Raw genomic sequence first — 27244 nt, forward strand, 5'->3', positions numbered from 1 at the left:
AAATCCCAATCAGTAAAATCTAGTCCTGGAATCAACAAAAAAATGCGAAGCTTGATCTAAAAAATGTCCCAGAAAACCCGGCTGGTTGGGAACAAGGTTTTCTTCCTGCTCCCCCTCGTCTACACAAATTTACACAGAATGGCACCGTCAAAGAAGGGAAAAAAGTCTGACAAGAGCGAGCCGGTGAAGAAGGTGACCCAGGACTCTCGGTTTGCGCACGTCCAAGAGGACCCGCGGTTCATGCGGCCAAAGAAGGGGCAGAGCAAGGTCAAGGTCGACAAGCGGTTTGCGCACATGGTCAAGGACAAGGATTTCACCGAGACATCCAAGGTTGACCGGTATGGCCGTGTACGCGAGGACAACAGAATCGAAGCGCAGCTGCGCAACACGTACGACTTCAGCGGCTCAGAGGAGGAAAAGTCTGGGTCCGAGTCTGGGTCCGAGTCCGAGTCTGATTCAGAGTCCAGCGATGACGACGACGAGCAGCAGCCTGCCGGGTTTGTAGACCGGGCTCGTGGCGAGGGCATCGACTCTGAGTCGTCGTCTGAATCTGACTCCGATATTTCTGATGTCGAGTGGGGCAAGGTCGGCGGCCGGCGCGAGGGCGGGCTCAGCGACGTCGAGGAGGACCCCGACACGATTCCGCGTGGCGATGAGACGCGGCGATTCGCCTGCGTCAACCTTGACTGGGACCATGTACGTGCAGTCGATCTGCTCACCGTGTTTTCGGCCTTCAAGCCCGACGGCGGCTCCGTCCTGTCTGTCAAGATTTACCCGTCAGAGTTTGGTAAGGAGCGCATGGCCAAGGAGGCAATCGAGGGTCCGCCGCGCGACATCTTTGGCGACGGCAAGCAGATGGAAGAGGAGAATGAGAGCGATTCGGACGATGATCTTGTCAAAAAGCAGGTTGAGGATGGCAGCGAGGAGCTGGACCAAGTGGCACTGCGCAAGTACGAGCTGGAGAAAATGAAGTACTACTTTGCTGTCGCCGAATTCGACTCTGTCGAGACCGCACGCGCTGTCTACAACCACTGCGATGACACAGAGTTTGAGGCATCGGCGAATTTCTTTGATCTGCGGTTCGTCCCCGACGACATGGCGTTCGACGATGAGCCCACTGACGAGGCATTCCGCGTGCCCGAGAAATACGAGCCGGCCGACTTCACCACACAAGCGCTGCAGCACTCAAAGGTCAGCCTGACGTGGGACGCAGACGAGCCCAGCCGCACAAAGGTCACCCGCCGCGCCTTCACGCAGGATGAAGTTGAGAATATGGATTTCGCCGGGCTGCTAGCATCCTCTGACGAGTCGTCTGATGAAGAAGCCCGGACACGCGCACGCAGCCTGCTGTTGGCCGGCAAAAACGACAGCGATAGCGACGAGAGCCACGCCGATGACGGCGAAAACGAGATGGAGATTACATTTACGCCTGGCCTCAGCGAGGCGGCAGCCGAAAAGCTGGAGAGCAAGAGCAAGGTGGATGATTCGCATGACAATGAGACGACCATCGAGCGGTTCCGTCGCGTCAAGAAGGAGCGTCGCGAGAAATGGAAGGAGAGCAAGAAGAACAAAAAGAGCGATCTGGTTTCGGACGACGAGCTGGATACCGAGACCGCCGCCGATCCGTTCTTCACCTACAGCGACGACGAGACGCCTGCAAAGACAAAGAAGGTGCGCGAAAGCAAGTCTGAGCGCAAGCAGCGGCAGGAGAAAGAGAAGAAGGAGCGGGAGGAGCTCGAGCTGCTTCTGGATGGCGCTGAGTCTGGCCGCAAGCACTTTGACATGGCCGAGATCATCAAGTCCGAAAAGCACAAGGGCAAGAAGAAGGGCAAGAAGGGCCAGAAGCGCGCCGAGGTTGACGATGGCTTCAAGGTGGATACCAGCGACCCGCGTTTCAGCGCTCTGTACGACTCGCACAACTTTGCCATTGATCCAAACAACCCGAACTTCAAGAAGACCAAGGCTATGAAGGAGCTTCTCGACGAGAGCCGCAAGCGCCACAAGTCATCATACAACTGAACATCGCCATTACATTCCAACGATACTAAAAAAATACTGAGTTCAAACGGTGTTTGCATTATGCCCGGGTGGGTCCTGCCACGGCGAGCAACGACGGTGTGCTAGATGCTGCTGACTTGTCAGTCTGCTGCTCTTGAGGATAGTGAGGATGATGATGCTGCTGTTGTGACTCCCACACAGACGGCATCAGTAGTGTCGAAAATGTCATCGCCTGCGGCACGCTCTCAACTATGTGCTCATCCTCATCCTCTTCTTCCTTATCCTTCTCTTCCTCCTCTCGCTCCATATGTCTGCCCTCCACATCGCCAATGCTCATCTGCTGCTCAGTCTCCTGCCTCCGCTGCCTCTGCTGGTGTGCTTTTGTGTAGTTCTGGGACAGTGTGGCAGGAATGGCTGGCGGCAACAGTGGCTTAACGAACGTGTCATACAGCCACGTCGCGCCATTGTACTTGTGGTGCTGCGCCCACAAGAGCACTGCAATCTTTGCCACACGATAGAACGGAAACAGCTTCAGAATCGGTCCAGCCCAGTGGTCTGCCGTCGTCAATACGCCGTATATGGCCCAGTACATCAGCCACTGCTTCTTGTCGAGATTCGGCCCTGTCTCGCCCATCGCCATATCCAGCTCTCCCTTCGACGCTGCTTGCATCATGTCGCCGTACTCGATGGCTAGGATTGACTGGTATGTTGGGTATGCAATCCCGACAATGTTTGTCAAAAGGTCCAGCGCGTGTATGTACATGTAGCGGAGGGCATAGACTGTTGAGGCTGCTGCTGCCATGAATGCAAACTCGGGCGGCACTATCCGCACGCTCAGCAGGAGCCGGAAGGTCGGGTTCAGACGCAGGCGCTTCTCCAGGGCCAGAGTGCGGCGTGTGCAGAAGCAGTGCAGCTTAACAAAAAGCGGGTGGAGGTGCGGCGGCAGGCTCTGCAAAACCACCTTGTCGAGCCGGCGAAACACCGCGTTTACCGCGTTTGTCGCTGGATACTGGTCGCGCGGCAGCTGGCCGACCGCCGAAAGGAAAAAGGCATCCTTGTCGCTCATAGGAAGAGTATTGGTAGGAAATTAAAATAAAAACGGCGGAATGGTGGTGGGCGGAAGCGGGCGACGAAGGTCCAAGCGACCCGTCCTTTTTGACGAGGTGCAGCCGACCGCCTGCTTGGTAGATCAAAGCCATCCTTTTCACGTGAACACCGAGCCACCATGCTTCTCGAATAAGACCGAGCCGCCGAACCGAGCAGATAATCTGCAGCAAAAAAATGGCTCAAGCGTTGTGCCCCAGCCTCCTCTTGTCTGCATTTCCTGGTCAAAGTAAAAAAGCTCACAATGTCTATGCGAAAGTACCTGGAGCGCTCGGCTGTCGCGCTGAAGCAGGGCGTGGAGAGCGCGTACTCTGGCGACTTTATGAACCGCCAGCTTGACTACACTGTCGCCAAAGTGAATTGCCGCGCTGATTTGCAAAACTGGGTGCGTGGCTCGGACCGCGACGTCGGCGGGTTCTCCGATGCATACCTGGACACAACGCGCCATGGGCACGCCAAATTCCACGGCTACATTTCACAGAAGCTGCCCGAAGACCCACGCTTCACACGCAGCGGCTACGCAATGGTACGATCTTGCCAGCCCCAGTCACACATGTTTGGCGGCAAGTACTGGGACAGCTCGCTGTTCCGGTACCTGATGCTGAGAGTCAGGGCTGACAACCGCAAGTATTTTGTGAATCTGAAGTCGTCGACTGTCGTGCAGACCGATATCTACCAGCACCTGCTGCCGATCCGCACGCCTGGCCGGTGGGAGACAGTGGTAATTCCGTTCAACGAGTTTACGCTGACAAGCAATTCGGTCATTATTGCGTCACAGCCCGGAATGTCTGAGACCGAGATGGAGACTGTGGGCTTTTCGATTTCAGACAGGCAGGAAGGCCCATTCTGCTTGGAGTTTGCGTGGATCAAGGCAGTCAACTCGATACGAACATTTGGAAAAACAATCCGGCTGCCGTATACTGCCGACATGACATGGAGGACCGACTTTGACCAAGCTCGACAAGGACCTGTAGGAGCAATAAATAAACTCGGCTCTGAGTGTGGGCTTTCACGTTCACCTGGTAGCAGGCGGCTCGAATTCTTCCAGCGCAGCCATCAGCTGCGCACAGGATGAGGGCCCAGCCTTTTTTTCGTCCAATCCGAACGTATGCAATGTCTTGGCGCGGCATGAGGCGCCCTCAACTGGGTATAAAAGGATCACCCGCCGTGCTGTTGACACCTTCGCTCTATCTCCAACAAACCTCCCAGTTCTCTTCAATTTTTCACACACTTTAAACCATGACTGTCAACGTTACCTGGAAGACGCCTGTGCCAACCGTGCCTGACGCAACCTTCGTCGTCGTCGATAACATCGCTCTGAGCGCGACCGAGGACAACGTGCGCGACTTTTTCGCCTTCTGCGGCACTATCCAGTCGCTGGAGCTCCAGAAGACCGAGCGCGGCACGCAGGTTGGTCTGATAAAGTTCGCGACCGCTGACTCGGCAAAGACATCCTTGCTGCTGTCCAATGCACTCATCAACTACGAGGCCATTACTGTGGCTCCGCTGTTCCCTGAGACAAACCCTGAGACGCCGCCCAACGAGGCCGTAGCTCGCAGCACCGAGCCGGCCCCCGCCCAGCCATCTTCGACGGGCAAGCCCGCTCTCTACATTGTCCATGAGCTCCTGGCCGCTGGCTATGTTCTGGGCGAGCAAGTCATCGCGCGTGCGTCAGTGTTTGATGCCTAAGCACAGGATCACCGAGCGCTCGCAGCAGCAGGCCAGGTCGCTTGACTCGCAGTACAAGCTGACCGACTACTTGCAGCAGTGGGACAACAAGTTCAATCTGACCAAGCGTGCAACCGACGCATACAACAAGCTGCAGAGCCATCCGACCGGCCAGAGGGTGCTGTTTACCGTCAAAGACGCATATGACTCGGCCCTGGACCTTGCGCAATCCAGGCGAGGGAGATTGCGGAGCGGAAGCGCGCTGATGGGTCGCCGCTGTTTGGGAAGATTCCCATTCCGCCGGCGCCGGCTGCAGGCCCATCCAACACCAGCCCAGCTGCCGGTGGTCTGGCTGCAGGTCCTGTTAACCCTCCGCCTCCTGCTACCCCCAGCGAGAAGGAGGGCACGCCTGCCAGCAACGCTGCATCGCTTGACTGAATACCAGTTCCGCTCTTCATTCTTTACATGAATATATACAAAGTATGACACTGTAATCCACCTGGTGGTAAGATGATGTGTCTGCTTTCTATTTGCAGTATATATCGACTTGGTTGACGTGCGGACATGCCCACGGAATCTCTGGAACTAGCTCGCACCGCACCCGCTCTACCACAGCGCCCTCAATAGCCGTGTGTACTGACATGTGCTTGACAGTTGGAAGCTAGAGATGCAACAATAAGAAGGCGCTCTACAAGCTGCTACCTGGTGTATCGCTTTGCTCTCATTACGCATGAAGGCTGTGGTAAGTGTGACGATAGGCGTGCTCTTGAACGCGCCATACGCCTGCTCAATAGCTCTTGGTACCATGTGTTCCCTGCTTTCTGTGCTGTCACAAAGAAAACTGACATAAGCCCGCCGGACTGTAGGCTTGTGGTGTATCATCCGTAGCATCTCTCTTGGCGATATCCACATACTGGAAATGTCAAATTACACAATCTTGAAAATCCGTGGAATTGTTCAAGCGAGGTATGAAGCTGGCTGTAGTGGAAGTCGCCATTCAATCCTAATACAAGCGATGTTACAGCGCTGTGATATGTGTAGCACCGTCTCAAGCATGCTGCCACGCATTGTATCACTCTGCTGTCGATGAAAACTTATATCCTGTGGCCAAAACACCGGAATATGCACGTAGTCCAGACTAATACAAGACTCGGTCTGAATCGGACGAATTCTTTAGAGCGTCTGCAACCATATAGTCCACCGGTAGCACAAGGCTCTCCAGAGTCATTCTGTTTCCACGAAACAGTACATCATTACTGAAAGGGTAGAATGGGCTACATACTAGCTTTCTCAGTCTGGGAAAGGGGTCACCAGCTGGTGCATATCTGGAATACTTAGCGAAATTGGAGGACACTACAGCATGCAGCTCTAGGTGCTGTACGTCTGGGTATACATGAGGGATGGCTGCATCCTTGTCCCGGACCAGCAACGAGCACAAGTCGTGTGAGATTTGACGTAAACAGATTGACCTTAGCGTCTGGGCGTTTCCGTTGCACGAGCTCGACATGGGGCACATCGAACATTTCGCCTCCAAGTGAAATGCTAGTCAGACTAGCGGTTGGCTTTGCAGCTATAGAGAGACACTCCTTGAAGGCGTGATACCGTGTGAAATGCTGCAAAGGCCGATACCTGTCGTATTTTACGTCATTGTGCCAATGCCAGATGTCCACCCAAAGCGCGAACTCATCCTGTCTGTCAGGAACTGCGTAGGGTAAGGTCTCCATGACACGCTTACAGAATAGTAGAGCCCCCTCGGACCCATACGGGTAAGGTGAGGGCATCCCTTCGCCTGAATCGATATCTGGGGGACATTTGGAAATGCAATGCTGCTGAACGGAGGCTGCAGAGCAGGTCAGCAGCCCGACCATCAAAGATACAATCGAATCTGACACGGGCGGTTACCTGCTTAACAAAGCGCAGAACGCTTTCCTCGGCCGCCAGTTCAATGGTTGGTGTTTGGAGGCAAACTGCGCGAAGGTCCCATTTCAGGCCAAGGAATATACTTGCATGCTTGTAGAATTCCTTAGCGGCTACGTTCCTTCAGGTCTGGGGCACCTGGAGAAGGGGCAGAAGTGATGGGCATTTCGCATACCCTAGACTGCTGACAATCATGTAGCAAGGAGGAGATTTGGCCAAGGTTTGCAGGAGACAAGATATGATCCGCGTAATAACTAACTCGGGCAGGCATTGTGCAGCTGCGAGTCTGTTCATGTTTAAAGGGCTTGTGTGTAAGCTGAGCCTGAAAAGTACAAATACCATGTCGCTTTCTGGCCGCAAAGATGCTGGCAATTGAAAATCCTTGAGGTTCAGTGGGCAGTGTTATGGCCAGCACTCGAACCAGTTGAGACACTACTATATTGTGGCTATGTGCCTGCTACAATCGTTCCAAATATCTGGCATGCTCGCTGCCTGGTATGTGGCATCATTAGCCTTTATTATTACCATGCTTGCAGCTTCCAACTCATAAATGAAGCAGTACCGTATTAGTCCGCTCATCTTGTCCACTATTGCTCAGACGATGCGCTTACCGATACTCAGCAGCCATAGGAATCCGAACCATGGCATGGACAGTGGTCCTGAAGCCCAGTGTGCCAAGCTCCGCAAGCCGCAATCGGTCGCATCTGCGCTCGCCGATCGTGATTGGATGTGCTGTTGGCCAGCTCCGTTGTGCCACTTTTTCTTGCAAGCCTGAAACACTCTGCCTCCTGATTTTTCTTCTCTAGCCATTTCTCTGTACTCTTTTTTATTCTACCAGCGCCCATTCGACAATCTCTGCTTGTCGTTCTCAATTATCTTCTTTCCTGCTCGCTTTAAGGTACTTGTCGCCCGGTGTTCTGTCCTTATTCTTTCAAGACAGCGCAATGTGTGGTCTTTGAGTCCAAGCGAGCCGCTGTTCAGGCTTGTGAAAGCCTTGGTATCTTTGTCTTCTCGCTTTATTTTGCCCCGCGCGCACGCGTTTTAACTCGTTTCGTGGCCGGTGGACGATGCGTTCTCCTGTCTGGAGATAGCCCCTTCCCTCTGGGTCGGTCGGAAGCAGCGGTGGTGGCCGTGCTTTGAGGCGGGGGCTGGCGGGCACACGTGCGGGCGTAACTGGCAGTACATGGCGAAGAATGAAAGCGTGGGCGGTGTGGTTGCTCTTGAGAGCGCTAGCGCTTTTCTTTGCTCTGCTGGCCGCAGTTCGCCGGTTACGCAAACAAACTTCTGGCGCGGATCAGCTGCAGAGGGGCGCGATTGGGGCGAAGGGGATGCGGACGCCAGTGGAGGCTCTGAAGCGTAGTTGCAGCGAGAATGTGCCTAGTGGCAAGCTACTTGGTAGAGCCTACACAGGCCCTCGGCTTGACCCTGTCCCCTGCTCTACGTAGCAGCACTAGGTGCTTTTGGCTTGGCCCCTTTGGCTGGTTTCGCAGAGTGGATCGCGGACTGGAGCTTGTCTCTCTTTCGCCTGCTGAACAAACCAGGGCCAACAGGAGCATCCTCTCGTTCATTGCCCCCCTCAGTCTGCTGCCGACTAGCCACCTCTGGCTCATTCGCGTGTTTACTCGGAGCCACCGTGCCCAACTGTCGTTCGCAAGTGCTTATTTCGAAAGGACCGCTTGTGTTTTGCAACTATTGTCGGATTTCTTCCTCTATCTCCAGCTCTCTCGCGTTGCTCATGCTGACACATGCTTCTAACCACTGTCATCTCACTCCCTCACTCTTTTCGCTGAATTATTTCTCCCATTCACACACATACATCGGATTCTGCCTCGTGTGGAACATAGACCGTCTATCAACACGTCAGATCATGTCCGCCAACCTCGACAAGTCGCTCGATGAGATCATCTCGGAGACCCCCCGCCGCAACGGCGGTGGACGTCGCAGCAACAACAGCAGCGGCCACCAGTCGAACCGCAGCTCGCCCTACGCCCGCCGCGACGGCGGAGTCCAGAAGCGCGGACAGAAGCAGCAGCAGCAACAAACACTGGCAGCCCAGACAATGATGATGAACCAGGCTGCATTCCTCACTGCCAACACCCAGCAGCAGAGCCAGGGCGGCAAGATCCTGGTTGGCAACCTGGACTATGGCGTGACCGAGGCGGACCTGCGCGAGCTGTTCACCCAGGTTGGCCCAGTCAAGCGTGCCACGCTGAATTTTGGCCCCAATGGCCGGTCGAAGGGCAGCGGCGAGGTCATCTTCCGGTCGCCGGCGCACGCGGCCCTGGCAGTCGAGCGCTACCATGGCGTGACGCTCGACGGCCGCACCATGAAGATTGAGGTCGCCTACAACCCGATGGCTGTGCCGATGATGATGCCCACCATGATGCCCGGCGCTGTGATGCAGGGATCGCCGGCTGGCGGCAAGGCGCCGAGGAGCGGTGGCAGAGCCAATGGCGCCGGACGGCAGAAGCAGCAGAACGGTCCCGCAAACGGAGGCAAGGGTCGCCGTGGCGGCCACAAGGGCGGTCGTGGTGGCGACCGTGAGAAGCGCCCGGATGCCACCAAGGAGTCGCTTGACGCTGACCTCGACACCTACATGAAGGAGACCGAGAAGCCCGCTGCTGCCGCCAACTAAACACAAAACACAAAACACAAATTTTCACATTTTTTCTCTCGCTTTTTTTATTGACATGTTTCTTTTAACCCCCACGACATTCACTTGAATATGCTAAGTATGCAGTCATGTGTTAACACATACTGATGCTCAAGTTCAACATAATCATATTTGTGGTCGCTGTGTATCTAGCCATATATTGATGGTAGATAGAGTTACTATGGCCATCAGTGCAGTTGTTGCGCACCAGAAGCAATGGTCCTTGATGCCACCATGGAGGCTAATGTATAGGGCCTCATCACAAGCGCCAGCGAGAGTCACTCCTCAGCGTCTTCAAGGAGTGTTAGTGATATGGTGTGGTGTACCAGACAATCATCTACAACATTGGTATGCAAAGGTGTTTTGTTCCTCTTTGCTTGCTACAGCAGCACCAATATAGAAGTCAAGTATATCATCAGGCTTGTGCAGCTGAATCTGACATTCTCTGTTTCTCTTTTCTTTCAGCTACTCTACATTTCCAATATCCTAATACTAACAAAAATACTTTTACACATTACTCCAACCCTATTTTCACATCAACACTATGTAACAAGTATATTTGAGCATTGCCCACCAATCGACGACAATACCGGTGATAGCAACATGGCCATCCACGGTGATGCTAACGTGAATGCTGACAGAGCCCGCTGGCGCTAAACCCATGTAGGAACGCTTTGGGATACTGCAAAGCTGAGAGGGTAGCACTGACTGCGCCAAGGTAACCGGCTCTCTGCACACGCACATTTTAGCTGGCAGTTTCAAAGTCTAGCATAGCTGCATATTCATGGTCCGCGCAGATCAGACCAATGATATACGAAGCAAGCTTGTATATTCGTTCACTACCCGCTATTAAAATGGCATATAATTGCTACTTTCAAACGTGCCTCCATATAGGTTAAATAGATTCATGTGCTGCCCAGAGCTGGATGGTCATTGTGTTTACTCATCACTTCATCTATTTCTCCTCGCTTCATTTTTCATTTTTCTTCTTTGTATTTACTGGCAATAATTCTGAATAGTGTCTTTATGTGTCAGATAGGCATGGTCTCTGGTAGGATTGCTCGAATATAGTTGGCACATTCGCAAATACATAAGAGTTTGAGGACAATATGTAAAAATATCTGTATTGTATAGTGCAGAATTTACCAGCCACAGGTTTATCAGTCCCCTGCAACTGCTCAAATACGTTTACTTTCAAAGCACTGTTCTGTAATGTGTATTTAAAAGTAGATGTATGTTAATCAAAAGAGGGAAGGAGTTTGAAGGCAAGCTGGCGTATTCCGGTCTAAACACTCAGCATGGCGGCCGAAAGGGACCATGCGACTATTGTTAGTCGTAGACGCAAGAAATGTGTTTCCTAAGGTGCTGTGGACGACAGCGCCAGAATCCACAATATAGGTGGGCACGGTGTCTAATCAAACTGCGAGAGTTCCGTATATGCCGCAGTACGGGGAGTGCAGCTATGCAGCTCGGGTGCCAACGTTCCTGCAAACAGATATCTCGATTGTATCTACATGCCGCTTTCTGTGCCGCTGCTTCTCGTATTTTTAGATCACCAAGATTTCCAAGCATTTGTGCAGGTCTGCTGAACGGGCTACATGGTCCCCAGTCTATTTTCAGGAGCGACGGCTGTCTTTGCAGGCGCTTTCTGTGAGCCCATGCACGACATTTTCGGCCGTGCATAGTCGCACAGAATGAGGATATCCTGAGGTGAAAAATCAAGATGATCGACACATGCTCAGCTTATTAATATCTCTCCTTCTCAGCGCCCACTGGACCGCACCGCATCGCTAAAATTAGCAATCTCCTCGAAAAATCTTGGAAAGGGCAGAAGCAGTATCGGAAGATATCCTCGAGGTTCACGCAGCGTATATAAAGCCAGCCCACCATGACTGCTTCATCCTGCTTCAACAACAACATCACCACCTCAAGCTTCACACAAGCAACCTCATTCAAGTATCGCATTCACTTTCTGCACTTGCATCTTCAAAAAAAGGCAACTCTGACAATGCGCATCTCTATTGCTACCATCTTCGCTGTTCTCGCTGCTACTGCCGCTGCCAACCAGGCTGGTCCTGCTGACAACGACATCTCGACTCCTTTCAACGACCATGCTGCTGGTATCATCGAGCCTGTCATCGAGACTACTGACGACTTTGACGACTTTGAGGAGGATGGCAACCAGCGCGGCTTTGGAGGGTTTGGCAGGGGTCTTGGCAAGTTCGGTGGAGAGGTTGGCTCCGATATTTTTGGAGACCTCCTTAGCTCATTGCTGCAGGGTGGCTTCAACCAGCGCGGTGGTCGCGGTCGCGGCAGCGGTCGTGGAAAGGACTTCCTGAGCGATCTCGGTGTTGAGCTGATTGGTACTGGTGTCGGTGCTGGCCTTGATGCTGCCATCTACAACCAGCGCGGCGGACGTGGTCGTGGTAGCGGCCGTGGAAAGGACTTCCTCAGCGACCTCGGTGTCGAGCTGATTGGCACTGGCGTCGGTGCTGGTCTGGATGCCGCCATCTACAACCAGCGTGGTGGTCGTGGTCGCGGCAGCGGTCGTGGCAAGGACTTCCTCAGCGACCTTGGTGTCGAGCTGATTGGTACTGGTGTTGGTGCTGGTCTTGATGCTGCCATCTACAACCAGCGTGGTGGTCGTGGTCGTGGTCGCGGCAGCGGTCGTGGAAAGGATTTTCTGAGCGACCTTGGTGTCGATCTGATTGGTACTGGTGTCGGTGCTGGACTTGATGCTGCCATTTACAACCAGCGTGGTGGTCGTGGTCGCGGCAGCGGTCACGGCAAGGATTTCCTCAGCGACCTGGGTGTTGAGCTGATTGGCACTGGTGTTGGTGCTGGTCTGGATGCTGCCATCTACAACCAGCGTGGTGGTCGTGGTCGCGGCAGCGGTCGTGGCAAGGACTTCCTCAGCGACCTTGGTGTCGAGCTGATTGGCACTGGTGTTGGTGCTGGTCTGGATGCTGCCATCTACAACAACCAGCGCAGCTTCGAGTATGACGACGCGGACTTTGAGGAGGATGACAACCAGCGCAGCCGCAAGGGTGGTCGCCGCCCTCATCTCAGCGACCGCACCAAGGACTTTCTGGGTGATCTGGGTGTCGAGGTTATTGGCACCGGTGTCGGCGCTGGCCTTGATGCTGCCATCTACAATTAGAGTGGCTGCTATTTTAAGGATAGTAGGGCATGGGACTATGGAGATTGAGTCTGTCTGGCTAAAGATGACTACTAAGCATTATCTTGTGCAAACCTCACAGAAAATTTGTAAAATACATTTGCCCGTTTGCCAACATATGATCTGTTCGCAACTCCAAAGTGGATATCAAATTAATCAGTGGAGAAGTAGTATTAGTACAGCTCATGGAATACTCGTCCCATTCAAGTCGCTTGTACAAGTTATGTGATGACTGTTTATTTAACTTTTCTCCATAGCACAAGGAACATTGCGACCCCTCCAAGAGTATACCAGTTAAACAGGCGTGCTGTTATTTCTATAAGAGTTTTAATGTGCATCTAGCATCTTAATAACAGTCGATATAATGTCTATAACACTTCTCTCCATACGCCGTTCTCATCAGAACTTCTATCAAGTAGCTCACCAATACTGTGGTTTTTCATGTACAATGTGCCTGGGAAACAGCCCCTTGCAACTGCCCTAATACGTTTACTTTCTGAAGTACCTTTCCACGACGTATATTGGAGCGTATGAAGTACAAAATATGAAGAAGGAAAGGAAAAACCCTTGGGTAAAGGGGCGGGCGCCCGCATGTGTATGGCGTCTGTCGCTCGAAATAGTAAAAGGAGCTATCGTAGCCTAGGGGTTCAACCCATGAGTTCCTGAGACCCTGTGATCGGCCAACTTGGGGTAAAATCGAGTATCGGAATTGCAGCTCCCAAGCAGAGACGTGCTCATGATAGCAGCTTTCGGTACCAGCCCGCCTAGTCAGCTGGCTAGTAGCTCGCAGATAATATATGAAAACTGGAGCAATCAGAAAATACGTATGCCAGCCTGACAATGTGGGTAAGTCATTCGAGTGCTGTGAAGCATCGAGCTTATGAGCAGTGTTCCAGCCGAGGCATATAATGTGATAGGCTTTGAATACATACAAAAAAGACCACCCGTACACACGTCACTGTCTCCCTTTCGTTTCTGTAGTTTTCACGTCTACTACTTTCTCACAAAATACTAGAACTCTTATGATACTCCAAAACACGAAACGATGGCTCACGGAGGCATTTGGTACTACGTCTGTGTTAAAATCTCAGGATCTGACTACTGTGAACTATATAGCTTTTCCATCCTGCGAATTCCTTTCACTTATTTACTATTTCCTTTTTGGCTGTGCCACTTGAGCGACGGTATAAAACCATACGCTCATCTTCGCTTTTTCTTTTTTATTTTTCATTCAGCTTTCTACACATCAATATAACTCTGGACTCTGCTGCCTTCTGCTGTTATAAGCTCACGGCGCTGGTACGCCTTTGGACCAATACATCGTGGTTCAAAGACTCTTTCGAAAACCACAATCCTTGAATATATGTGGTGCCAGGTGCCTTTCTTCTGTCAGCACTCATCATAGCCCACAAAATATACTTAAATAATACGGTGCGTGCCTAAATCGACCTTGGTCAAATGTCAGGGAAGAGGAAACTAGGTAGCGTGTTCTCCTAGTAATGATTATAAATGTGCTGATAAAACCAAAAGTAAGCGTTCACTAAAATATATTGGAAAAACCAGGAGGAATCCCTGCTGCTAGGAGCCAGCCAGGGGTATTTAAGCAAGCGCCGAGTGCGCATACTGAGCCCTCATCTAAGCCGCATACGGTCCTGGATAAGGCTGCGCCACTCTCAGTGAGTAATCCGCCTTGGGTGAGTCGGAACCACCCTGGCGGCATGACATATACATATCAATTTGAATGTGTTTTCGTCATCCACCTCTTTCCTCTTATTTAGCTTTGCCGCTATCTATCGCCCTCTATCTTGTGCCTTGTGCTCTAGACCTTCAACATCAAATGGCAGAGATGCCTTTCTGTTGACAGTCTGATAGTAAATAGTGGAACTCGCTAGATGCCCGCTTCGAGCTCAACACATGTAATTCCCCCAACCCAGACACCTGCCAGTTTCCTTCTCTAGCCACTACGCTAGTCGCCTTGTCCCCACTAGGTGCCAGCTCGACCACAAGGCCTCTGCTAGAGCCAGTTCGCAGGAAGGTGCATCAGATCCACTGGAGGTGGCATTACACTCTCGGGTAGGAGCGCGTTGTGGGTACAGACAGGTGGAGCAAATGCAGACTGACCTCTAGAAGTACAAGGCGGCGCAGAGCAACTAGCTTAGCCATTTTTATCACAAGTATTTGTGCTCACTTTCGCAGTTTTAGTGGAGCGCTCTATGCCTGGTTTCAACGTCTAATTTTACACGAACTTAAGCCAGTCCTGGAATCGGGTACTCCTGTTAAACGGAGACAGATCTACTGTCCAACCATCCCTGCTCCGCTCCGTTTCGTTTAAGCCTCTCAAGTTGGCATTATCGTGTACTTCGAAGGTAGATCGTTGTGTCAGACTCAAGCGGAGGTACTCAATTGCATTTGTATACTACACAAATAGCAAACATGACGCAGATACGAGTGAGATGTTCGGTAGCTGCATTGCGGATGGATAAATGGCACTGACTACCAGTGTTTCACGTGTGAAATATCGTTGCAAGGCGACTACATATGGCAGCCCAACTGTACTGGAAGACAGGGTGTTGCCAGCAGCATGCACATGGACAAAGGGGAAGCGATCTTTGTATGGAGGCATCTGTGATGTCTGACAGGCTTTTGGCACTCTATTGTGGCCAGACTAGATAGGTGTGAAACATGTAACCATCTGCAACCACAATTGAAGGTAGTGTGCTTGTTTATACCTTGCACTTCTGTTGGTTACTGGCTGGTATGGCGGCCGTTGTTCGGTGGTTACGGGCAGATCGGTCTGGCAATTTAGCTGATCCGAAATGGGGTGCCAATCCTGCATGCACGCTGGGTACTTTGCTTACGCATGTTCATAAGGCAAATTAATTTATAAAATAAACCCACAAATATTGCAAGACCGCTAGAAGAGCTACATGGCCTTATTCAATAGATGCTCATAGATAAATATCCTAAGAGTGTTGCGCAGTCGGTGATGACCACCATGGTGACGCCATGGAGGTTATCAGGCCGATCGACAATGAGAGCAGCTCTTGCGCTGAGCCAATGGAGATATCCGGTGGAGACCTGTGACCACTACAATAACAACTCGTCACCCTGGTTTCACCGATGAGGTCAGATGCCGCACAAGATCAAAAAGGAGTTTAGGGAGCAAGCCACCCAAACTCGTGTTGAAGCTTAAGAGTTTCTAGCGGACGGTCGGACACTTTTTGGACTATAGAATCTTATATAAAGGTAAAGATAAAGATTACAGCTGCAGCTCTGATGGTAGAGCAAGACTACCATCCCTAGCCTCTTATCTTGTTAGCAAGCAAGTGTGATCTTGCGCACCATTAATTCTCGAGCAAACGCATGTAGTATGAAGCCGTATAAGCTCGCATGGTTAAGAAGGGGAAATAAATGTCATGCAGACAGCCTCCAGCTAGGATTCTACAATCTGCCAGGATTGCTTGAGGCTGCCAGCCACGCCAGTGCCTCGACAGCCTGCTCCGAAGTATTGACGTGCCACGATGCGGCCGTCTTCTTCTCGGCTGGGCCAACAGTGATGGTGAAGTAGTATGGCGGTGTATCGATGAACGCCGAGGGCTCGTTATCATCATCATCCTTGGTGCCATTGGTAGCAGCAACATCCTGGCGGTCGCCGTTTGCATGCTTTGCAATATCGCGGCGAGCATGGCGCAGGGCTCTGAACATATCTTCGTCGGTCTTGTCATCACCAGCACAAGCAACAAACTCCCACTGGTCGGGGTCGTTGCCGAGCAGACGCTTGACGATCTCGCCCTTGTTTACTGAAATGGGGCGCACTTCCAGGCACTTCTTGCCGACCAAGATCTCGACAGGAAGCTTCGACACGACGGCGTTCTCAAGGTGGTTCATGCATTCCTTGCACTGGAATTCGCCGTACTCGGGATCAGCATTGCGGTAGTGCCAGGTGATGGATGTCTCCTTGGCTTCGATGGTTGATCCGGCTGTACGCTCCTTGAAGAAGGTGAAAATCGACAGGACGTCATCCTTCCAGCTCATATCCATGGTGGCCAGCAGGTTGACCCACTCGGTGTCTGGATAACGAATAAACGAGCCGTGCTCGCCACTGAGCCCGAGACCCGGGATTTCACCGAGGTGCAGGTCAAGGAACTGGCGGTCACGGCCAGAGATAACCCACACCGAGTTCTGCGGGTCAGCGCACAGGCGGCGCATAGCCTTGAGCATGTCGGCGGGCGGCAGGGCTTCGGCGGGGATGTTGGTGATCGGCGTCAAGGTGCCGTCGTAATCGAACATGAGCAGGCGCTTCTTGGAATCGGAGAAGCACTTTGTGAACAGAGGCATATCCAGGTATGGGGTCGCGCTGCTGTTCTGGCCGGCCAGCACTAGGGCGCGCAGATCCTGGATGAATGAAGTAGCCCAGTGCTGTGCATCATGGCTGATGACATGGCGGTACATCTGGTCGAACCGCACCTTCTTCTCATCGGGTGACATGCACAGCGCCGAATTGATCGCATTCGCAACGTCGCGGTAGTCCCACGGATTGATCTGGATGGCGCCGCTTACTGAGCCCGCAGTGCCGGTGAACTCGCTGAGAATCAGCGGGTTGTGCTTGGTCTTCTGGCACACAACATACTCGAGGGAGCCAGTGTTCATGCCGTCGCGGATAGCCGTGATGAAGCAGAGGTCGGCAATGTTGAGCAGCGCCATGTACTCGTCGGTTTCGAGGAACGAGTGGTGGTAAAGGACGGGCATGAACTCGAGCGAGCCGTAGTTGCTGTTGATAGATGTGACCAGCTCCGAAATCTTGGCCTCAAGCCGTGGCTGACGGCGCTGGCCGGGCTGGGTGACCTGGATCAGCACAACCTTGCCCTGCCACTCGGGGTGTGTCTCCAGAAACAGCTCGAAGGACTCGAGCTTCTGCGTGATACCGGCGACCTCATCCAGCTTGTCTCGGCCGATGATGATTAGCTTGTTGGTGTATGTCTCGCGCAGGCTCTTCATCTTGGCCAGGACATTGGGCTGCGAGGCTCTTTCCTGCACGGCCTTGACGTCGATGCCGATGGGAAACACGCCGATGGAGACCATGCTGCCGTTGTAGTCGACGCCGGTCGGAGTCGATTCAAGACCGAGCACACGTGTGCACGAGCTCAGGAAATGGCGGGCATACGAGTAGGTCTGGAATCCGATGCTGGTGGCGCCCAGCATGCCGTTGAGAATCTCCTTGCGCTGCGGCAGCGACCGGAACAGCTCTGAGCTGGGGAACGGTGAGTGCAGGAACAGGCCGATTGGCGCCGTGGGGTATATCTCGCGCAGCATGAGCGGCAGAAGCAGCAGGTGGTAGTCATGGGCCCACACTATTCGGCGTATAAGAAAAAGGTGTATGTGAGTGGGAAAATAAAAACGTGATGCGATAAGGCATGTCTGCGATTATGCATGCAAGGTTGCATGCTGGAAATGAAACGCCCGGCTCCCTCAAAGGGACTGTGGAGGGGCAGAATGGCCAGGGTCGCTGAGGCTTGCGTCTCCTGCTGTATGGCTCGGTGGCGGCGTCAGCTGCAGTCTGTGTGCAGCGTGGTTCGGAGACAAAGAAGCCAGACACTGCGCACGGCAGGGACGCCGCCCCATCCTCGCAAGCGAATAATGTGTGCATTGATTCTAGACTCTGGGTACTTACCGATATCGCCGTCGGCATAAACAGAGCTGACGGCGTTGGCAAAGAGCTCGTTGACCTTCTGGTAGCTCATCCACCACGCGGGCTCCGGGGCTTGGGCGTCATTCCACGCCATATAGTGCAGCAGCGGCCACAGAATCTGCTTCGAGAAGCCCTCGTAGTGGTTGTACGCCAGCTCCTCATCAATGAAGACCGGCACAGCGTCAACCTCCAGCAGCGTCTTGCACATGCTGCGCTTGCTCTCCTCGCTCAGCCCATCGCACGAGTGCTCGCTGCCCTTGGCATCCATGTAGCTGCCGACCCAGCCGACCTTGGTGCAGTCCATGTTGGGCTGCTCGCCAAGCGAGCGGATCCCCGCATACATGGCCGTGTGTCCGCCGCGCCGCGTCACCGTCCACTCATAGGGCTCCTGCGGGGTGGACTCGGAGACCTGCACGGAGAACGGCAGAAAATGCGTTGCGGCGATGATGCGCACATGGCGCTTGAGCTGTTCGCGCTTGGTGCGTGTGCGCGTCATGGCGCCGTCGAACGAGTTGGCTCGGGAGAGCGAGACCAGTTCAAGTGTGCGGTCGGCAGAGTCGTCGAATTTAGGCTGAACCATTTAAGCACTTGTAACCAGAAGCCGGGTAATAGCGACGACAAAAATATACGAAGATAGTAGGGAGAAAAAAGATGATACACTAGGAAGGGGGCTGAAGAAAGACCAGGGAGGCGCTGCAGAAAAAAATGAGTTGAGGAGGGGGAGCAAGGGCCAGGTCCGTCACCATCCCTTATATATGCGCCCTTTTCGGCTAGGCGCAGTGTGCGGTGGCGGGCTGATATGGCGCGACTGGGGTTGAACGTGGGGCTAAAGACAGGCTGAACTGGCAGCAGAGGGAGAGGTGCCAGCAAGGAGTGCTCCGCTCCGATCGATGAGAGGTGATGATGTCGACAGATAAAAGAGGCCACTTCTTATCGGCCAGCCATCGTCTCCTATCGATGGAGGAAAATGTGCCGTGACATCCAGAATCCGAGAACTGCAAGCTTTGGGGGATGCAGAGATAGCAGCAGCGGCAGCAGCAGTGGCAGCAGCAGCAGCAGCAGAGTGGAGTGAGGTGGGCACAAGCCAGCCGGTTCTGGCCAATTGCCTCAATGGGCGTTGCGGGGTCCCTATCTAGAATTGGCGCGCAACAGTGCATGTTGACGTAGTCTGTGCGCTCCAGCCAGGGATGTATTTGGGGCATTATCTTTCAGCAATCAATTGTCGCTGATGATGCGAGATATATTCAGCAGCAGCATGTGTTACATTCGAAGGGCTGGTTCGGCCCGGGTGTGCTCGGGCCTATCTGGCAGCTGTGCACCACCGTCGGGGGCTTCGGGCAGCAGCTCTGGTAGTGGTTCCTCGGCGTTATTCAAATACGACGGCACGTCCTCAGTAAAATCCAAATCGTCGCCCAGCGCATCCAGCTCTGCCTCCAGATCCTGCTCATCGACGTCCTCGGGCAGATTGTAGCTGCGGCCCATCAGCTCCTGCACCTCGTTTGCCTGTTCCAGCAGCTCGGCCATCTCGTCCTGCATATCGTATATCTTGTCGATGTCGACGTTCTTGTACTGTTTCTTCATGGCCTTGCTCGCGTCCTGCATGGCCTGCATCGTCGACAGAGTGTTTTTGACGTTCTCAGTGGCAAACACAGCGGACTCCATGTTGAACGACTGCTGCATCAGCTGGTCCCGCTGGCTCTCGTACATCTTTTTCTGCTGCAGGACGCGGAGGGCGCGCTGCTTGACCGAGTTTTTGCCCGGGCCGTCGCGCATTTTCTGCATTTGGTCGCGATACCGGGCTAATTCACCGTCGAGTTTGCGAATTTTCACTTCAACAGCGCTCACGCGCGCGTCTGTGGAGGAAATTGCGTCGTCGAGTGTCGGCTTAGGAGCCTTGGGCTTGCTGGTGCCGAAAATTCTGTTCATTGTAGGGGGAAATGGGAAATAATATTAGTTGGAAATTGCAGTGGCAGAGAAGGAAAAAGCCTCTGGAGAGTTCTGCTGTCTTGGCAGCTGTGATGACGCCGGCACCAACGGCATCCGAAATGATGAACCATATGGCTCGTCAGCTGGGCTCAAGCTTAAGAATGACTGGGGGCGACATGAGCGATAGCGTCCACGCATCCATCCCTCGCATATTTACTTCTTGGCGCAAACTAACAGATACTCGCTTAATGCAGAATGGCTGACAGCGTATTTGCGAGCTGGTCGGCCAGGTTCTTGAGCCATCCAATTGGGCATTTGCCGCGCACACTACACATTACATTTACAGCCGACACAGACGCCAAGATAATTGCGGACGGCTTTGCACTCGCCAAGAACACGTATCTGCCAGCCAAGCAGCACAGCAGCGCCCAGCACACGCTACTAAACGCGCTCAAAGCAGGACACAATCTGCCGGTGCGCGAGGAGATGCAGGCGGCAGAGATTATCCGCAAGTGGCCTGACCTGCTTGACCGCGTCCCATTGCAGGACGACGATGTCGCCATGTACATGGAGGCTTGTCCTGGGCTGCTCCAGAAGATGGTGCTAGTTTTGCCGGATCAGGAACGGGCCAACCAGATCATCCAGACGCTGATTCCGCAGCAGATGAACCCGGTGCAGCATGCGTCGAGCGCCGAGCTGATTCTGGGCAGAGCCAGCGACATTTCGCCAGAAACGCTGTTCAAGTATCTGGGCGCGGTGGAGGCAACGTGCCGGGTGCAGACTGCGTCGTCTAGCAAGGAATTCAGCGTGCGGTTGGCAGCCAAAGTGCTGAACAAGGTGCTTGACGCACACCATGACTATGCAGTGATCATGTCGGTCGAGCTGAACTCACTCTGCCTCACATATCCGTGGGTCAAAGATGCCGCCGACCTGTTTGTGCGAGTGCGCAAGATCCAGAACGATCTCGAAAAGGGTGGATAAGTGTTTCTATCATTAGTAAGTGACTTTAGAACCATCGCTGAACGTGTACTTTGACGTGATCGACTTGAACAGGTCCTGGCACGGCACGCGCGAGCCCAGCTTGATGCACAGCAGGTAGGCGCCGCTGAGCTTGCGATGCAGGCTGTATGTCTCGTCCGGCGGCGGCGTCAGACGGTGTCGCAGCATCACGGGGATAGCCTCTCGCACATTATCCGACACATCCTGGTTGCCGAAATCGTACAGTCCGGGGCTTCGGAACGGCTTGCCAATCTCCAGCACAGAGTCGACGTGGGCGTTGGTCATCACGTCAGCCTCGTAGCCGGTGAGGAACCCGAGCTCGGTCGACCAGTGGCGCACACCTTCGCGGTCGCCCTCCATGGATGACTTGAGCGTGTTCAGGTACTTGTCCAGGAACTCCTTGCCGAATCCGCGCGAGGCGCCGAAATCCAGCAGCACGATCTTGCCAGTCTCCGTGTTGTACATAAAGTTGGCCCAGTTCGGGTCGGTCTGCATGAACTCGAACTCGAACAGCTCGCGCAGACACAGCTTCAGAACGCTGGTTCCCACGTGGTCGCGCACCTCCTGGCTCAGCGTCTCGACCTTCTTCATATCGACGCCATCCATGAACTCGGTGGTCAGCACCATCTTGCCGGTGAGCTCAGGCACCAGCCGGGGCACAACAAAGTCCTTGTCAGAGGCAAGGAACTCGCTGAACCTTGTGATGGCGTCGGCCTCCCGCACATAGTCGCACTCCCACTCAAGCTCCTTGCGCGCAACCTTGATTGTGTTCTCCAGGTACATGCCGCGCGGCAACAGCTTGCTCATAACCAGCAGCGACTGCAGGTTGCTCAGGTCGCTCTCGATCGAGCCAGCTACTCCCGGATACTGCACCTTGACGGCGACCTTGGTGAACCCGTGCTCAGCCATCGCGATCCTCGCTTCATGGACCTGCCCAATGGACGCAGCAGCAAACGGCTCGTCCTGGAACTCGGTGAATTTGTCGCGCCAGTCGGCCCCGAGCTGCCTGCGCATGTGCTTCTCGAGTTGCCGCACCGGCATGTAGTTGGCAGCGTTCTGCACGCGCTGCAGTACCTCAGCGATCTCGGGTGTCATGTTCTTGGAGTCCTGGATGCTCAGCATCTGGCCAAGCTTCAGGGCGGCTCCACGCATCTTGGACAGCTTGTCGACGATCCGGTCGATGTTGGCCCGGCTCAGCATGACCGATGACTGGTCCGACGAGTCGCTGAACCCGCTCCACCGCTTGGTCGCCTCGCCCAGCGCTCCCAGGCCAAGGCCCACTGCAAGCGACCCGTAATGGTACAGCCGGCTGACGCGATTTGAAGGCATTGCCGATGCCTGCAGCTGCCGTTTCTGAGATATTTCCAGGTGTCCCTCATACTCAGTCGGCTGTTGCTCTTTCTCAGTCGTAGACTGCATGGGCTCTGCGGAAGTTGCGGTTTCTATGACTTCTACCGGCTTGATCTTCTCTGTCATTGGCTGTGCTAGCTCAGTCGCTGGCTCGGTCGGCGGCTGCGGAAATTCCAGTCCAACGTCCGACAAATCGGCTGCCCTTATCTCCTCCGCACCTGTCTGTCCGACCCTGTGCGGCTTTTGTTCAAACACCCCGAGCAGGTGTTTCCGATCCAGCCGGCCTGGGTGCAGCCTAACAGGCACTCCCCTCGCTGCCAGCTGTGTTGTCAGCTTTGTTGACGGCGGTGTTTGCCGCTCACTGGTCGCTGCTACCAGCACCTTGACCTGGCTCGGCACAAGGCTCGATGTCCTGAGGTGTTGCGCAACCGAGCGCCCGCACTCGTCAGCGGCGAACGAGGCAATCTTGCTGGCTGAGCGCAGAACCAGGATCACGTCAGAAAGAACCATGCTTTTTGCGAAAGGGAGAGAGGAATTCGAGGAAACACAAGAACTAGAGGTGAGGAGAACTGCATGAATTCGCAGAGGCACACAGCGCTACGTGTTTGGCAAGCCTGTGTGGCAGGCGAAATATTGCGGTTTACTGCAAGCGATCTTGTCTGACCTGCCCAATGTGAAGGCGCTGAGCCATTTCCATAAGCACCGGAGGAAAAAACCTGCTGGTTCAGCCGCCGGCTGTGATCGTGCTGCACCCATAGGCTACATCTGTGTTGTTGCAAAGGTAAACAGCACTTCGTTTTTTGCGCAACCACAGCACATGCCCGTGACCACAGAATAGCTTCGCATTTATCCCTCCCCTCGTGAGTCCTCGCTTCCTCCCCTCAGTAACCAGAGCAACAAATATGATCACCGACGAGCGAGACGAGAGCTTTCGCGAAATGGCCGCCCTGGGCAATCTGAAGGCTGTCACGGCGTATATCCGATCTGGGATCTGCATCGACGGCCAAAACAAAATGAACGGCTGGACAGCCCTCCACTGGGCGTGCAAGCGCGGTCACGCCCGCATAGTCGATGTCCTGTTGCGCGCAGGCGCAGACTCTATGCTGAAAAACACCCAAGGACAAACACCCCTGGATCTGAGCAAATCTGACGAGATTCGGGCGCTGTTTGCTACCATTGCAAACATTGATGTCGTCACACTGGCGCCCACCCAACCAGCGGAAGGCGACGAAAAGACGTTCACGCCAAACTACCTAGTCAATCCAGACCTGACAAAAGCGTGGGGCGTGCCGGAGGACGCGATGCTGCCGAGCCAGGGCGACTCGAGCTATGTGCAGCAGCTGCAGCAGGAGGCATCGATCAGCACCAGCGCCAAGCGCACCCAGAGGATCGCGGAGAAGGCGAGTCCGGCTAATCTGGCAGCTGGATCTGCCCAGGGACAGCAGGGACCTGTAGCCACTGCTGCATCGGCGGATGAGGAACGCGAGATCCTTGTTTATAAACAAATTTTCGCAGATGACAATCTGGTAGGCTCGGTGTTGGTCGGCTCGGAGAAAACGGTGAATGACCTGGCCGCGGTTATTCGTGAGGAGCTCGACGGTATCCCCAGCAACTTTAGCATTGCACGGAACAACGGCCGCCAAACCATCCCAATCAGCGCCCGGCAGCATGAATTCAGTGTGACCAAGGTGTTTAGGAGCGCCGATGATGCTGCAGTCATCGTGGCCAAAGAATGATAGAAGCTTTATTACCTGTTTGCCTGTGTTATTTAGAGCGAAAGGAGGGGCTGCCAATACACCTTTTTTGTTTCTTTTTTGCTAGGACACAGTCAATTTGGCAGTGTCGCTGCGGTTTGTCCCTGTTGCTGTAACCATGTGGTAAGAGATGCGGACATTGCCTGCCATTGGCTTTGTGCAGCCGAGGACACCAGATCCTGTTTACCACACATGAGAATCTGAACATGCTGCGCTCACAATGTGCACACTTGTTATCGTAGAAACAAAACTCTGACACCGGGCTGCTGCTTTGCAAACAAAAGAATTGCTGAGAGGCACACAAGGCCGAGAACCGGCACCCCCTTTTCTGCCCTGTTAATGCATATGCTTGTGGAGGGCGTGCAGCGTCATCACATACATCCTATGCGATCACCGTGCCCTGCGCTTACTGGCATGACATGCATGGAATCGTGGCCCCGAACGAGTGAAAAAATAGAGCCTCCAGAAGGGGAAATATTGACACGAGCGCCGTATTATGCCCGCGATCGTCTAGCACGCTCCCTCAATGCAACATCGCCTTGGTCTTCCCCGCATCCTTTTCCCTCTGGCGGCGACCGGTGTCCCTTGACCCTCAACTCCCAGCTTCATTGGGCAGACACACACTGGCTCAGTTGTTTACCGACCCCCTCCCTGCCAACCAACCCGTTCTCCTCGTCGCCTAGGGCCAATAAGAGACGTCTTGTTGATTTTTAATGTTGTTCTTGTTAAAGTCAAAGACGGCCACCGTTCATTCGCATGGGCATTGTTTACGGTGCGGGTTGCCACTTTGCACGTACAAAAAACTTTTTTGCGCACTCCAGCAACTCAGAGCAGACATTTCTGGGAACGGGTTGGGCGTGCGAATGAAGTTACGGATTTCTGGTATATAACGGCGGATCCCTGAACACACCTTTTTCCGTCCCGATCGCCCTTTCCTCTCCCAGCACACATCTCAGACATTTCACTACGCTATTTTATCCTTGAATCTCTATGAGCTTGTACAAAACCATTGCCTGCTCCGCAAAAAAGCTGCAATATTAAATATTTTGTATAGTAAAAACGTAAGTATCGAGAAAATAGCATGTCAGCAGCTCTCTGTTCTGTTTTCTCCATGGCCAAATGGCGGAGGACATGGCTGGAAGCTAGTAATCCTTGGGGAGGGTGTGTGGAGAGCATGAACCAGCAAGAGTCTTATAATTTGCTTACCAGCGAGAGGGGGCAGTCGGGTGAGGAGAGGTGTGTGATTGAGGCGGATGTGGAAGCGTGTTGTATTGAGTAGTAATATTGCCGTTAACACAGACATGGACAGCAAATGACTGGCTATTAATCCCCCTCTCCACACTACGCCCACATCCTTTGCCCTCCAGATTTTTAATCGACACACTGCCTCTGCTGCGCTCTGCATGCCCAGCCATTCCTTGTATATATATACCAGGACATGCTTCATCCCGTGTCTGTGGTTTTCTAGCCGTCGATCAATGCTTTTTTGATTCACCATCTATTCCGTCTTAGCCTGCCTTTATACATTCTCCTGTGAGTGCATGTTTGGGACACACAAGGGTCCTTGTTTTTCCTGCTGACCGGTGTTTCTAGATATAAACGTTTGCTTGTATCCACAGACTCGTGTTTTTCTTGTTCCTTGAGCAGATCAGTTGCCAGCTAAAAAAGAAATCGCGTGCTCTCTTGTTCGTGACTTTCTTGCTGGTTTTGGATCGCTTTGCTTTGGCAGCAAAGCGCCCTTCCATGTGCGCTTTGGCATCCTCTGCTATATATATGCTTGTGAAAAAGGGATACTTTGTGGATGTCCGACGATTTTTGCAAGCCCCTGGTCATTCTTCTCTGCGCGCTTTGTTCATCATTACATTTTCCCTCGCTTGCGGCTCTGCCGTGCCAGACACCCAGGGCTATTAATCAAGGCCGCACTCGCCTTTTTTTTTGCTTTGGTGTATCAATACCACATTATGTGAACACCTGCGTCAGGGACAGTTCGCTTGCGACACCTGTTTTCCTCTTGTATAAATGAGGAAGCCAAACCTCTCTGCATCTCCCTGAACGTCTCTTCTTTTGCTGCACTGCATATTTCCTCATCCATGAGTTGCACTGGCTTGCTCACATTAGTAACAGCACTTTTACATCATATAGTTACTCTCCATCTATTCATGGACGACTCCAATATCCTCGCCATCCCACATAACCCGCCTCTGCCGCGCACGGTCTCTGGCGTCTTCCAGGCAGACGGGCATCCCTATATCTCTGCCGCTGAGGGCTCTCAGCGCATGGACCCCGCTGCCAGTACCTACCCCATGGGAAAGGCACAGATGTCGCAGTCGCTGGCCAGAGAAGAGCAGCCGATGACACCTCAAGCCTCAATCCCTGAGGGCAGTACTGGCTCACATGCCCCGGCCAACGGCACTGGCCACAGCCGCCAGTTCCTCATCCGCCACCGCGGCAGCATGGGTAGCTTGCCGAACGAGGTGGTTGCGCTGCGCAACTCCGAGTCTTTTGCACACCACGCTCGTCGCTCCTCTGTGTGCCAGGACTTTAGCATCGACAGCGGTGCCCCGACCCGCCGCGAGTCCGTGGCCACTATCGTCATCAACAAGAACACATCCCAGCTACACTGCCAGCCTACAAAGAGCGACGGGCTCTCGCCAGAGATGCCACTCTACGCTGCGTTCCAGCGCAACCGTCGCGGATCCATGGCATCGACGGCGACGGCTACATCCAACCCCGACAAGAGCGGGCCAGCAGAGCGCAAGTACAGCTGCGAGTGGCGTGGCTGTGGGCAGTCGTTTGACCGCATCGAGCACCTGAACCGACACAAGCGTCGGCACACCGGCGAGAAGCCGTACCGATGTCTAGTATCCAAGTGTGCGAAACTGTTTAGCCGCTTCGACAACATGATGCAGCACGTCGGGATCCACACGGTCGAGGGACGGAAAACTGAGATCCCCAATATCAAGAACTCGAGTGTCAAGGGAAACGGCCGCGGCAGGGCCCGCCGCACC

General features: G+C 53.6%; 15 protein-coding genes across 15 annotated transcripts; 8 read left to right on the plus strand and 7 right to left on the minus strand.

Moving 5' to 3' along the window:
- Nucleotides 1-114: 114 nt before the first annotated feature.
- On the plus strand, nt 115-2260 carry DL89DRAFT_267912 (pre-rRNA-processing protein ESF1). Its single transcript, XM_040887720.1, has one exon. The coding sequence runs from the start codon at nt 139-141 to the stop codon at nt 2017-2019; it is 1881 nt and encodes a 626-aa protein (XP_040743441.1). The 5' UTR covers nt 115-138; the 3' UTR covers nt 2020-2260.
- On the minus strand, nt 2022-3110 carry DL89DRAFT_267913 (uncharacterized protein). Its single transcript, XM_040887721.1, has one exon. The coding sequence runs from the start codon at nt 3062-3064 to the stop codon at nt 2078-2080; it is 987 nt and encodes a 328-aa protein (XP_040743442.1). The 5' UTR covers nt 3065-3110; the 3' UTR covers nt 2022-2077.
- A 198-nt stretch (nt 3111-3308) lies between these two features.
- On the plus strand, nt 3309-4076 carry DL89DRAFT_323077 (NADH:ubiquinone oxidoreductase complex I intermediate-associated protein 30; the record flags this gene model as incomplete). Its single annotated transcript, XM_040891373.1, has 2 exons — nt 3309-3976; nt 4059-4076. The coding sequence occupies exons 1-2, from the start codon at nt 3347-3349 to the stop codon at nt 4074-4076; spliced, it is 648 nt and encodes a 215-aa protein (XP_040743443.1). The 5' UTR covers nt 3309-3346.
- A 265-nt stretch (nt 4077-4341) lies between these two features.
- On the plus strand, nt 4342-5208 carry DL89DRAFT_257973 (uncharacterized protein; the record flags this gene model as incomplete). Its single annotated transcript, XM_040885566.1, has 3 exons — nt 4342-4772; nt 4798-4948; nt 5005-5208. 3 exons carry the CDS (start codon nt 4342-4344, stop codon nt 5206-5208), a joined length of 786 nt encoding a protein of 261 aa, XP_040743444.1.
- Nucleotides 5209-5958: 750 nt separating this feature from the next.
- On the minus strand, nt 5959-6724 carry DL89DRAFT_165570 (uncharacterized protein). Its single transcript, XM_040883725.1, has one exon. The coding sequence runs from the start codon at nt 6636-6638 to the stop codon at nt 6105-6107; it is 534 nt and encodes a 177-aa protein (XP_040743445.1). The 5' UTR covers nt 6639-6724; the 3' UTR covers nt 5959-6104.
- A 2082-nt stretch (nt 6725-8806) lies between these two features.
- Nucleotides 8807-9286, plus strand: DL89DRAFT_205769 (RNA-binding domain-containing protein; the record flags this gene model as incomplete). The annotated part of the gene is made up of 1 exon (XM_040884075.1): nt 8807-9286. A coding segment is annotated over one exon (480 nt), but the record flags the coding sequence as incomplete, so codon positions are not given.
- Nucleotides 9287-11262: 1976 nt separating this feature from the next.
- DL89DRAFT_284251 (uncharacterized protein) lies at nt 11263-12541 on the plus strand. The gene has a single exon (XM_040889772.1). The coding sequence runs from the start codon at nt 11349-11351 to the stop codon at nt 12498-12500; it is 1152 nt and encodes a 383-aa protein (XP_040743447.1). The 5' UTR covers nt 11263-11348; the 3' UTR covers nt 12501-12541.
- A 3418-nt stretch (nt 12542-15959) lies between these two features.
- Nucleotides 15960-18415, minus strand: DL89DRAFT_223528 (uncharacterized protein; the record flags this gene model as incomplete). The annotated part of the gene is made up of 2 exons (XM_040884642.1): nt 15960-17869; nt 18190-18415. 2 exons carry the CDS (start codon nt 18413-18415, stop codon nt 15960-15962), a joined length of 2136 nt encoding a protein of 711 aa, XP_040743448.1.
- A 1220-nt stretch (nt 18416-19635) lies between these two features.
- DL89DRAFT_216991 (uncharacterized protein) lies at nt 19636-20133 on the minus strand (the record flags this gene model as incomplete). The annotated part of the gene is made up of 1 exon (XM_040884320.1): nt 19636-20133. A coding segment is annotated over one exon (498 nt), but the record flags the coding sequence as incomplete, so codon positions are not given.
- A 255-nt stretch (nt 20134-20388) lies between these two features.
- On the plus strand, nt 20389-21114 carry DL89DRAFT_293369 (uncharacterized protein; the record flags this gene model as incomplete). The annotated part of the gene is made up of 1 exon (XM_040890385.1): nt 20389-21114. The coding sequence occupies one exon, from the start codon at nt 20389-20391 to the stop codon at nt 21112-21114; it is 726 nt and encodes a 241-aa protein (XP_040743450.1).
- Nucleotides 21115-21126: 12 nt separating this feature from the next.
- Nucleotides 21127-22551, minus strand: DL89DRAFT_223953 (ABC1-domain-containing protein; the record flags this gene model as incomplete). The annotated part of the gene is made up of 1 exon (XM_040884667.1): nt 21127-22551. The coding sequence occupies one exon, from the start codon at nt 22549-22551 to the stop codon at nt 21127-21129; it is 1425 nt and encodes a 474-aa protein (XP_040743451.1).
- A 637-nt stretch (nt 22552-23188) lies between these two features.
- DL89DRAFT_165602 (uncharacterized protein) lies at nt 23189-24467 on the plus strand. Its single transcript, XM_040883726.1, has one exon. It carries the CDS (start codon nt 23385-23387, stop codon nt 24216-24218), a length of 834 nt encoding a protein of 277 aa, XP_040743452.1. The 5' UTR covers nt 23189-23384; the 3' UTR covers nt 24219-24467.
- Nucleotides 24468-25223: 756 nt separating this feature from the next.
- Nucleotides 25224-25815, minus strand: DL89DRAFT_165643 (uncharacterized protein). Its single transcript, XM_040883727.1, has one exon. The coding sequence runs from the start codon at nt 25732-25734 to the stop codon at nt 25321-25323; it is 414 nt and encodes a 137-aa protein (XP_040743453.1). The 5' UTR covers nt 25735-25815; the 3' UTR covers nt 25224-25320.
- Nucleotides 25816-25836: 21 nt separating this feature from the next.
- Nucleotides 25837-26116, minus strand: DL89DRAFT_267923 (uncharacterized protein). The gene has a single exon (XM_040887722.1). The coding sequence runs from the start codon at nt 26067-26069 to the stop codon at nt 25896-25898; it is 174 nt and encodes a 57-aa protein (XP_040743454.1). The 5' UTR covers nt 26070-26116; the 3' UTR covers nt 25837-25895.
- An 819-nt stretch (nt 26117-26935) lies between these two features.
- DL89DRAFT_224011 (uncharacterized protein) lies at nt 26936-27160 on the plus strand (the record flags this gene model as incomplete). The annotated part of the gene is made up of 1 exon (XM_040884671.1): nt 26936-27160. A coding segment is annotated over one exon (225 nt), but the record flags the coding sequence as incomplete, so codon positions are not given.
- Between the last annotated feature and the right edge of the window lie 84 nt (nt 27161-27244).

The sequence above is a fragment of the Linderina pennispora genome (genome assembly GCF_002104995.1).
Source record: "Linderina pennispora strain ATCC 12442 chromosome Unknown DL89scaffold_7, whole genome shotgun sequence".
Lineage (NCBI taxonomy): Eukaryota > Fungi > Kickxellomycota > Kickxellomycetes > Kickxellales > Kickxellaceae > Linderina > Linderina pennispora.